Source organism: Thamnophis sirtalis, unplaced genomic scaffold, assembly GCF_051295495.1.
Source record: "Thamnophis sirtalis isolate CommonGarterSnake01/CBP01778 unplaced genomic scaffold, rThaSir2_p1.2 scaffold_8, whole genome shotgun sequence".
Classification (NCBI taxonomy): Eukaryota; Metazoa; Chordata; class Lepidosauria; order Squamata; family Natricidae; genus Thamnophis; species Thamnophis sirtalis.
Genome location: NW_028261388.1, coordinates 21,465,716 through 21,477,939, shown reverse-complemented (window position 1 = coordinate 21,477,939; position 12,224 = coordinate 21,465,716). Strand labels below are relative to the sequence as shown.

Here is a 12,224-nt window from a genome sequence, read left to right as displayed (position 1 = left end):
TTACATTATTTTAATAACAATATTACAAGCAGAAAATTGTACCCTTTACCTGCTCTTTGGTCACCTTGCATTGGGTACTAACTACAGTAATCCCACAATGGAGCTTTTGGTTATTAGATAGGTTTTCAATTGTCATCTCATTGAACATTGAATGCTAAATACAAAATATTCTGGACCCACTCTTTTGTCCTCTAGACACCAGCACAGTGTTTTCCTTTGTCGCCCCTTATTTTTGAAAAAGCAATTTACCCAACTATGAAACATTCATAGGTTCCAACACCATCTATTTTAATTTATTCGTCTCCCTGAATTGCTAGGAGTCTGTTCATCTGCAGAGCTTTTCAGGTTGCTTTGTTTGTTCTAGGAGAGCTAGAACAAACCCTTTCCCCTAATATATGGGGAAAGAACATCATGCTCTATATTTCAAGAAATGGGTTGGAAGTTCCACCTTAACTGTGTGCACAATCAACACAGTGGCATATTGAATAGCACATCAATGGCCAGCACAGCAGACATCATACCAAGGAAGGGTAGACTTAAATGCAAATAAGATCAACAATATTTCATTCTTTATATAATTTTCTGGAAGCTGAGGACATAAGGAACATAAGCAACACTTGTTATCACTTATAAATTAATCTAGTTATAACCTAAATTACTTTACTGTTTATATCTTAAGTAGAATTTTGTTCTCAAATGGAACAAGAATGAATTACTGAAGTATATTTTCATTGTCTACAAATTTTGTGTGTCAATAAATTCTGAACAAAACTAATAAGGCCACTGAAGTATGTACAGATCACATTCCTGTAATCTTGTAGTTTAATGAGCTGTAGGCAAATGTTTAGTTAGTAATTAATATCGGGTGTAAATACTTTCACTGTCCTTAAGGGTTAGCTGTTTTAATAAACACATAAGAGAATCTATTCAGTATAGGTTAATTATTACCCATACATCATTCCCTCTCAGGAATTTCAAGTTCACTTAAATCTGATAACTAAGCAGCTATTTCTTTGTTAATAAAAAGTAATGATTAAGTTAAATATCTTGCAGACATCCTATATGTAAAATAAACACTCATTCAGCCCCTGGCAAAGAAGGATCCTAATTATGGGATTGACTCAAAAGATGAAAGACTGGTTCTAGTATTAACTTGTGTAAAAACTGGTTAAGAGAAATACCGACTTTATCAAATCTCATGGCTGAAATTAACACTTTCTTTCCTCTTTCCAGGGAATAAAGCAGATGTACCAGTGTGTGCACAACAGGTAACTGTAAGGAATAAGAAATCTCACAGTATGTCCACATCCCTATTTAACTTGTCCTTTCTCTTTAACAAGGAACTGCAGCTCCATGATCTTTCAAGAAGCCTACACAAAACATACTTCCTCTATAACCACTTGGCATAACTAGGCAGGAAGAAAGGAAAAAAAGAACACTATGTTCATCTCTGTTTCTTGGACAAGGTAGCCAGCATTATTCAAAGATAATTTCCATGGTCACGTTGCCTGCATGTATCAAAGGAGCATGGAAATAGTACCTATTAATGTACTCACATTTGCATGCTTTTGAACCTCTAGGTGGGCAGGAGCTGGGGCAAGTAATGTGACCTCACCCCATTGTGCAGAGCTTGGGTCTCGAACCCCTCTGTCAACTCTCCATCTGACAAGCTCAGCATCCTAAAGTTCTGAGCCATAGCATTCCTTATGGAAAATAATCTGTATCCCAAATGTACATTCATCTAAGCACTATCTAGTGCTATGTGGGTAAATATTTAAGAACCAGCTTTGCCAGTTCCATTGCCACTGCCATGCTGTTAGTTGCAGAACAGCTGATCAGAGATTGGTGATTTCCAAGACACTTACAAAAAGCAAATGCAAACTCAAAACATAAATAATAATAAAAATGATTTAGCCTATGACTTGATTAAAAAGGGCATTATATTTTCTCTACACCAACTTTTCTAGAGTTGATTAACAAATGCTAAAAATGCGAAATACTTTATTTGTGTAATGGAATAATATACTGTGATTTTTATTCATTAGGTGTCTGTTCAGAAAAGAGGCCCAGTCAAAGAGGAAAAACCACCAAGAAGCACTTTAAAATAAATTATAAGAAGACATTGATTAAAAAATATCCCTTAAGTTAGCTAGCAATAGGATGGTATCTCCAATTTATGATCCTGGTTACAATAAGATTACTAAAAAGTATTTTTGACTACTGGGGTCAACAGATTAAAAAATGCAGCTTTTAAAAGGTTAGTTTTTCTGAACATGTCCAAATGTCATTTTTTGTACAGAACAAACTAATTTTGATGAGCCAGGGTGAACCCGAACTTCATTAAAGAAATGCTGGTATAATCAATTCCGAGACACAGTTCATTAAGTAAGTCTAGAAACTTGTTTTGTTTCATATAATATACTGCAATCAGTATTTGTGGTAAAAAAAAAAATGAAATAACTATTCCAATCCCATTTCCTTGAAAAATAAAACCAGAAAAGAGGGAACATAAGAGGATCCTGGAACAGAATTTATTAAACAAACGTTTAAGGGCCAAATTATGGTCAGCAAGGAAGCAGTTCAATTCATTTAATCAATATCTTAGTGTATACTGAGTTGGCATCTGCCTCTATAGCCATATGCAAAGTTAAAATATAAGAATGCCTTCAATATCACAATTTTAGATTCTCTGCTATAAAGAGCAGAAATAAAAGTTATGTTTTTAATAAATTTGTATTTATTATACAAGTGCAATATTTCATCTCTAATATCCCTTGAATCGACTTTCTGCCTATTGGCTCTGACCAGACAAAAGCATTAGCTATGCTCTAGGCATTATCATGGTTTGTCTGGACATGTAAATGACAAATCACTATTGAGATGAAATGTAAATGGAAAGTTACTTTAAATCTTATTATGAATCCTCCTAATTTAAAACAACAACTCCATTCTTGAAAGGCTGTTTTCAGGCGTGTGCATCTACCAAATGTAGAAATAAGTTATCCATATTTCATCTAGCTACTTTATCTAATGATGAAAAAAATGACTCAATATGTTCTGCTCTGGCATAAATGTTATGATGTTTGATAATGTTAGAGAACCATGTTTCTTTTAAATGTAGAATTAGAAACCAGTTTGGCATTTGATGAAGATGTGATATTTATAGTTAGTTTCCCTTTTGTTGTTGTTTTGGTCTTTTTTTTAAAAAAATTAGTTACTGATTCAGGATTTAAAGTATTTTCTGTTTTTGTAGTTTCTTGTCAAATTTGTTGAGGCAGATAAACTAAAAAACAAAAAGTCTTAGCAGTGATGTAAATTGCATGTTCACTTATTATTCTCCTGAAATGGTAAATATACAGGTAGTCCTCAATTTACAATCATTCTTTTAGCAACCATTTACAGTTATGACAGCATTGGAAAAAAAGTGACTTACCAATGATCCTCACGATTGTTGCATCTTCCCCATGATCACATAATCTAAATTTGGCTGCTTGGCAACCAGCATGTATTTATAAATTTATAACTAAAATTATATTTACGTGCTTTTTTCCAGGCCTTCAAGTTTTTGAAAATCCAGTACATTTTATGCATATTATATCTAGCAGAATATAATATACAATATTCAGAAATGCTTCCTTTATTTTTTGCAAATTTATTTGTTCTTGATTCCATTTCAACATATGTCACCGCATTGTTTGCTATTACTGAATGTTACAGAATTCAGTGTTTATCATAAATGTTTACTCAAGAGTGATTTCTCTTCTTTTGCCTTTTATTCTCCTTTCAGAAAGTCCTTTTAACTTTCTGAGGGCCTTTTTACAATCCACAACGAGTTTTTTCATGAGTAAATATTTAAACCATAACTCTGTTTTAAAAGATCTACTGATGGAGTTGTGATGGAGAGTAGATGAAAGCAGCCCTGAAATTTATAGCTAGCTAGGTAATAATCAACTGCTATCAACATTCTCTGATCGTTATTAATGTTGCTATCACATTATATGATCATAGGATTTTAGCCTGGGAAGGCTGTGTGGATCCAATTTAGCATTCAAGAGCAAACAGTAACACACTGTAATATAGGGTATCAGCGTACACTTTGGGGAAGTTCTATGAAATTGAACATGCTTACTAAACATTTCTAATTTTGTCCACATAATTATTGTGCCAGTTTTATTTACAATACACTAAAGTTTCAAAAAACTGAAATAAATTGGTTAATTTTGAAGCAATTTACCGAGTATTAAAGTATTATAAAACAGCTTAATATCAGTATTCACCAATACACATAATTATCTACAGATGTAGGGAAATCTTCAAACAACATATTTCGACTTGATGAGAACAGCAACAGGTTTCATATTACTAAATTCTGATTGTTGTTCTCCATAAGGGATCTTTCATTAAATGCTTCAGTTTGAAAAGCTACTGTTTTACTTTTCCAATTAGCAATGTTATTCTCCACAATATTCCTGACTTCACAGGGTTGTTAAAATGTCTCTTTCAATTTTTTTAAATAATGACAAATCTGTATTTCTGCTAAAATTGGGTTTTGTGAGTCTAATGATATATTTCATTAATACTAATATACCTCTTCCTCACATTTTGTTTAGCAAAAAACTATATTGGCAGAAAATATATTACCCTGGTTGCCAGTCCCTAACCTATCACATACCAATGCTGTCAAATTGGCTGGTCTTATTTACTATTAACTACAATGTTTTAAATCAGCTTTCCAGCTTAGCGGCCTGGTGAGGGAGGAATGTTTCTGTGTGAGTGGCAAGCGCATGCATAAGCACATACAGCTCCATTTGTGCAAATGGAGTACATGCATGTCCACTGCTCACATAAATGGAGCTTTGGGTGTGAGTGAGAGCACCTGCTGCTCGTGCAAATGGGAGCTGCGCACACACAGATGCATTCGGCCACCCCTTATGTTGTTCAGTTCCGAAGCACAAATGGAGTTTCACATGTGCCCTCGCCTACCACTTGTGCTTGTCTGGTTCTGAATGGGCCGTGGCCCGATAGTGAGCTGCACCTTGAGAGTTGGGGACCCATTTTAAATAAAGGCCCAGGTAGAATCCATCAATTTTGCTGCCTTCATTTTGCATAAAAATAATTTCTTGCACGTACTTCATGTACCTATCAAGTCAGGCTACTACTGTCAGATATAGTAACAGTATTACATTATGCTTAAAAGTAATATGACTTAAGAGTTGCCATACCATGAAAACCATGCCATACCATGCAAAGACCTCACCTCATCTATTTCTCAAGAGAATATAGGCAACTTTGTTTTTTTAAGGGGGCTTCGCAAAGCCCACAAACATATGGAACTTCTTCAGAATTACACTCTTTGTAACTCTCCAGAGAATAATTATGGACATACAGGTAGTCTGGAGCTATAACAACAATTGGGGACTGGGATTGATGTTGCCAAGTGATGCAATGGTAAAGTGTGAAATTATATGTCCGTATTACTTAGTGATAGCAATCCAAGCCATCCAGATTGTCACAGTAACCAGGAAGATGCAGTTTACATCATGAACGTTCTAATATTTTAATATCAGAAGCACTTACAATGTGGTTCATAAGGAGGAGGTGGATCACCACAAGGAATACATTCCATATCTTGAAAGCCCCCAAGCTTTGTCTTTCTATAAAATCTGGAAGACACAAGAAAAATATCATATTTTTCATACAGAATTATGCTAATAAAATCAATAAAATGATATGGAAATAAGATGGGATCATATAAACTGTGATTAAGCAAGAGGTTCAGGTAATGACACTCTTCTGATGGGCTAGGACAATTTAATGTTTTATTGGACAGAAAAATGAGGGCAGCGGTGAGCACAGCAATGATGAAAAAGAAGCAGATTCATATCAAATGCACAAGCATGGGCAAGATTTTGCTTTTTCTTAAGTTTTATGAAGATTGTTTTTAAAATGATGCACAGTACTATACAGAACTAACTAAAATGGCAGGAAACTGTGCCAAATTTTGGCAAGCATAACATTGAAATTCATCACTGCAACCCAATGCATTCTGGGCAAAATAAAAAACAGGTTTCTAGGCTCACTTCCCCCATAAAGCCTATAAGTTTAAGCCTTTGGTCTAAAATCCTGAGGTGAATTTGGTGAATTTTTTTATTTTGTCATCATTTGTTTTACTATAGCTTGTTGTTACTCACTGCTACTTTTGTCCTTCACCTCCATCTGTTCAATTGGAAATCTGATGGGGAACTGCACTTGCATTTGCTTGAATGCCAGTGCAATTTTTCATGTGATCTGCAAAATTAATTTATTAGACTCTTGGATCATATTGAGAGTTGTCACACTGAAACCAACATAAATTAATCCTTTCCCCCCCAGATTTCCAACTCATCATTGGGCAGTCAAGCAGGAAGGGAGGGCTATGTCAGCAATTCTTCTTTGGCCACTTTTAAGATCTCCACATCTCCACCTAAAATATGGTATCTCTATCTCTCCTTTATACATATCTGAGCAATGTGCACTGCATAATGGAGTTCTGAAGAAAAGGAAGTTCTGCTATTGTGAGATGACTTTTCATCAGAACACCCTAAGAGCAAGGTATCTGGAAGACATGGTAGAAGGAAAATCTAGCAGACTGACTTTGATGTAATAGACTTAATACCCAGGCCAGTGGACAATTTTACATATCAATTAACATTAGTTGTATAATTAAAATTGTGGAATGATGTAAACTGCATCATTTCTTTAACAAAAATAAATGCATTTACTATTAATATTATAGATATTTATATTGAATGGACATTTGGAAGCAACAGACATTCCCTCCTCTCAATTTAAACCATGAAAGCAAGTTTTCACTGCAGTGTACAGAAGCAATTTGACAACTTTAAGTAGCAGAGCCAGCCAAAACTGAGAATACAAATTATTCACAGTCCTTCATCATTCCTTCTATAACTTACCCAGGCAAGCAGTCTCCACAAACAGCATTGCTAATGGCAGAACAATTGCTTTTCTGAAATCGATTTACTGAAGCACAGTCCAAACATTGTTTGCATTTTTGAAAGCCCCAGTCCTCTTTGAATCGGTTTGGCCTGCATGTCATGCATTGGGCATCCTCTCCATATCCAAAACCGCATTCCTGTGGGATTAACGAACACTACTGTGACACTTCCAAAGAGACATGAATAATGGGAAGCAATAAAGATGAAATGAGGTCTCAGGGTAATTATTTCTGAAAATAAAAACTTTCCAGAGATAAAATAGTCTTTTCAGCAGTTTCTAAAGTGCTGTCCATTGGTAATAATCCCCTTTACTTTTATAAGAAATACTAATTTATCCACTTTATCACAGAAACCCTAGCAGTTGAATGAAAAAGGACTCAGTAGATTCCCACTGCTTCATTATTATAAATTTATGAAAATTGATGGCACATCCATCTTTAAACTATGCCAATAATGTCAAAATTTAGAAGCTAGCCTATGAAGTCCTTCAAGCAATTATATGAACACCCAAAAAATAATTTTAATATAAACTTGCCGAGCTAAGCTGAAGGTGTATATGATCAACAAAAATGCTTACAATTGTTATTTTATATAAACAATAGAAAAAGCTATATGTTAAATATAATGCAAAGTCTCTCTCCCCCTTCCCCCTCTCATATTCTGCAATACATGGAGGCTCACATAAAATACATGAAATTGTACATAACCAAACAAAATATCAGAAAATATAATAGAACCATAAAATTCTATCAAGTAAAAAACTGCTTCCTAATAGGAGCTGTTTACAAGTGGGGAAAATAAATTTGCAAAATAATTAAAAATAATCTATTGTTAGGCAATTATCATATAGGCAGATACAGTTCTTTACAGAGAAAGAAAGATCAGCCTGGTGTTGTTACTTGTGAAGTGCTACAGGGCTCAGTTCCTTTTAACTTCTATATGAAGCCAGTGGGAGAAGCATCTATCAATATGGGGTGCAATATCGGCAAATTGCTGATCACATCCGAATGTGCATCACCAATTTGACAGTGTGGTCAATGTTTTGAATCAATATTTGAAGATAATTAGAATCAAGTGAAACTAAACTCAAGCAAAATAGACTTGTTGTTTGTCCACTGAGATTCTCACATGTTGTCTTTTCAGGAAGTGATGCTAGGGGAGAAGAACCATGACTTGGGGATCCTCCTGGGTTGCTAGGTACTACTCAATGGGCAAGTAGAAATCATGGCCTGCTGGTCGAGCTTCAGCCTTAAGTGAAGCAGGAGCATAACCATGTCTCATCTATTACAATGTACACTAAATGAGGCTGCCTTTAATTAATGGAAAATGTAGCAATGGGTGCAATAATTTCTATGGGACACCATGAACACAATAACCCTGCACTGTGACCCTGCATTGTCTTAAGTGAGATGGGTGGCCATACAAATAAAATGTATGAAAGAATGAATGTTTAATCCTTAAACTATGAAAAGACCTCTCTAGTAAATAATATTGCAATTTCCAAAAAAAGTTAATTTACAAATGTTTTTTCAGTGCTATATGTAGTGGAGAAATATAGTTAGTAATTATCAAACTTGAAAAATCAAGAGAATAATTTTCATAATTTTATATGAACATACCTTAGATAATTCCATTCCAGGGCCACACTGTTCACACAATATACAGTTTCCACCATGATCTCTGTACTCCTGCTCTCTACACTCTCCAGTTTCACAAATTATAACATTTAACTACAAACAAAAGAGAAGCAGTTAAGATTACATTGTTAAAGAAACGAATACAGTCCTATACATACTCAAAATTTACTCCCAAGAAAATACATAGCTACAGAAATGTACTTGGAATTGCTAATCAAAGTTCGGGAACATATATAACTAGAAGAGTTTTTGGGGAACCCCCCCCCCCCCCAAATCCCCAGGTTTATACTGCAAGAATGGGTGTTGTATAGTAGTTAAGTCTCAAAGGTGCTTTTTCAAAAGGCAATTGGACTGTTTTTTCCTTGAGGAAGAACAAAACCAAAAAGCTTCATTGGTTGTGATGGCAGGGAAGCAAAATGTTTTATTCTTCTTCCCCAAGGAAAAAAGCCCAGTTGCCTTTTGAAAAAAGCACTTTGAGACAACCCATGACCTGAATTGCTGAGAATCTCCACAGACATATAGTAGTTAAGATAATGAACTTGAATAGGGGAGATCTGTGCTAAAATCCTCACACAAGGATGACTTGGTGCATTGGGTTACTTGTGTTATCTCAAGACAACCTATCTCATATGTATATTGTGGAGATGAAATTTTGCCATTTTAACAACCACATTGGGGCTTCAAAAGACGCAGCAGCAAGTTCATTTGTGCACCACTCCTCCAAATAATTTGTACAGATTGCTTTGCATCTGCAATTTTTAGACAACACAGAAATCACCCATGCTTATATTATTATGATGGTTGGTCGCACAGCCAGCCAGATGTTTAGACTGGATTTTGCATTTTTATCTACCTATTCAGTCCTTGCCAAGAACCTGGGATAGGCAAATGTTGTTGTTTGATGACATTAAAGTTGTTATTGCAGAATGTAAGCTGTTCCAAGAAAAACTGCCTTTTACAGTTGACTGATGGTGATTTTTGTCAATGGCAATGGTATTGAAGTTGTGCTCTAGATGTTTTGGGATTATACCCAAGTCACATATTACTACTGGTACGTATATCTTTGCTTTCTTTTACCATAGTAATTCTACTTTTATTTGCAGATTTTTGTATTTTGTGATTTTCTTCAGTTCTTTCTCTTCTCTTCTGCTATTTTCACTATTATCATGTTTTTTTTGTCTTTCTCATCAATAGCTGTTAAGTCTGGGGTGTCAGGTCTGTTTGAATTCTGATGTCCCAGAATACTTTAGCCTTTTCATTTTCTATTACTTAGTCATTTGTGGTCCCATCAGTACTTACTTGCAGGCAAATTGTATTTTTTGTAAATATTCCAGGGCAACATTATTATGGTTTGTTGCACAGTCAGCCAGATGTAACATTATTATTACTATTATTTGTCACACAGTCAGCCAGATGTTTAGATTGGAGCTGGCATTTTTTCAACCTGTCAAGTCCTTCCCAAGGACCTGGGGATAGACAGTTGTTCTTATTGTTTTTACACTAAAATAAATATATGTTAACTTAGCTATCCTTAGGTTAATGTCAACTTGTGTTAATCAACTTGATATTGATCAGATTAATCTGATATAATAAACAACGACATCTGGTCAGTAAGTCAACATTTATAAAAGAGTAATTCCTTTGCTGCAGTGTAAGCAAACAATACAAACAAACTTTATAGTGCTTCGCATGCTGGTTTGTGGTCATAAAACAACTATCCAATTACTTAGTTTTCTGACTGCAAGAACATTTACTAGTACAACATACAATGCATAGTAAGAAAAATGTTTATCTACTTACAACATATATCAAAAGTATCAGCAATCTAAAGATGAAATATTGCCACTCAAACTTTTGTCTATGCATTTTTCCTTTAAGAAAGAAATAGACCTATAAACAAGAAAAAATAATTTGTAAGGTTGTAAAGTACAATTATGCCTATGCCATATAAGAAATAATACACAGTAATAATGTTATGCCTGGATTTTATGTCTGAATCGAAATTTCAGTGAGAAAGTTCTCATAACCACTATTTGAATGCTATCTATGCATTTACTATTAGAAGAAGGGACAAACCCATAATTTTTAATAATAGTAGAAAAATGAAGAGGACAGAAACATTATTGACCAAAATGTCAATGTGGTTGTTTAAATATATATTAGCTATAACATTTACAAAATAACTTGTCTACTTTGCAAATTAGCATCATATTGCATTTCCTAATTTAGTTCCAACTACAATTAAACCAGATTAATTTTCACTAGAGGAAGAATGATTTAAAACATGAAGATATAAGCAAATACATTTTGATTTCCTAATTCAAAGAACTTTTATTAAATATTAGGTTTCCAACAATTAAAGGCATTTCAAGTAAACTTACTGATAAATCCTCTCTCTCTAATAAAACTCCTTTAGGAGAATTTTTGAATTTGTTTAAATCAGAGACCAGCATACTTCATTTAAGATCCTAATAGGTATGGAGCAAAGACAAGTCTAAAGAGGAAGAGTTATAGTCCTCTACAGATCTATGCAATTAATAGGTTTTTAATTATTTGAGTTAAGCATATGTATGCAATAATGTGATTAGATATGTGAGCTAATGAGCAAATATGATGTCATCTTATAATTGAAACAAGAGGCAATATTTGGAGCCCATATATTCTTCTAGCCACTATCTAAAGCTAGACATTAGTTTCCAGCAAAATTTGTTATTTCTTAGCTACTCTAGTTAGCATTCTTGTTGTTAGCACTTTCACTATCTTGTTACTTAATTCAACTTTCTTTGTATCTGAGTTTCCTTGCATTTTGTTGAATATATCTGATCTTAGCATTTGTTTTTCTGGAAATAAACTTAGGCTACGGGTTTTTGCTTAACTCCCAAATTCTAATTCACTCTCCATAAAATATCAGTTATAATCTGAAGTCACTGTGATATTAATCCTGTTTAGACTATCTTTTTCTGTATCAAAAGCAGTGGTGGGATTCAGCGGGTTTGGGTGAACTGGCGGGCTGCCGCCTCTGGGCAAAAGAAAGAAAGCGCCAGCCCGCCAGCTTGCCTGAACTGCCCGCCTCTATGTCTGCGGTGGACATAGAGGCGGGCAAAAGAAAGTGAGCTGGCGGGCTGCCGCTTTCTTTCTTTTGCCCAGAGGCAGGAAGCTCAGATGGGCTGCCGCCTCTGGGCAAAAGGAAGAAAGCGCCAGCCCGCCAGCTTGCCTGAACTGCCCCGCCTCTGGGCAAAAGAAAGCGGCAGCCCGCCAGCAGAGGCGGGCAAAAGACCCACCTCTGCGGGCGGGCTGACATGGACACAGAGAAAGAAATCTGGTGGGCTGCCCTCCCTGCCTCTCCTACCCCCTTCCCTCTCTTCACTCTCAAACAAACTCTCTCTCAAATTGAGAGTGCGTTTGAGTGAAGGAACAAACAAACAAGCACACACACAAATTACTTACAATTACTTACAAATTACATTAATTTTGAATTCCTCCCCCTCCCTCCAACCCACATGCCTTTTCCAGCCTGCCATCATGAAAATGTAAAAATGTAAAAGGAAAAAGGCAAGAGCTGCTGAGGTCAGGCTGGCTAGCTTCTGCCAGT

General features: G+C 35.3%; 1 protein-coding gene across 2 annotated transcripts in view; it reads right to left on the bottom strand.

Moving 5' to 3' along the window:
- Positions 1-12,224, bottom strand: part of TNFRSF19 (TNF receptor superfamily member 19) — a 57,538-nt gene that overhangs the window by 16,554 nt on the left and 28,760 nt on the right. For both annotated transcript variants that reach the window (XM_087721223.1, XM_087721222.1), the window contains 4 exons: positions 10,433-10,522; positions 8,615-8,725; positions 6,954-7,132; positions 5,578-5,663 (listed from right to left, as the gene is read on the bottom strand). In XM_087721223.1, coding sequence (XP_087577349.1) covers positions 5,578-5,663; positions 6,954-7,132; positions 8,615-8,725; positions 10,433-10,498 — 442 coding nt within the window. In that variant the 5' untranslated portion in view covers positions 10,499-10,522. The remainder of the gene's footprint in view (positions 1-5,577; positions 5,664-6,953; positions 7,133-8,614; positions 8,726-10,432; positions 10,523-12,224) is intronic.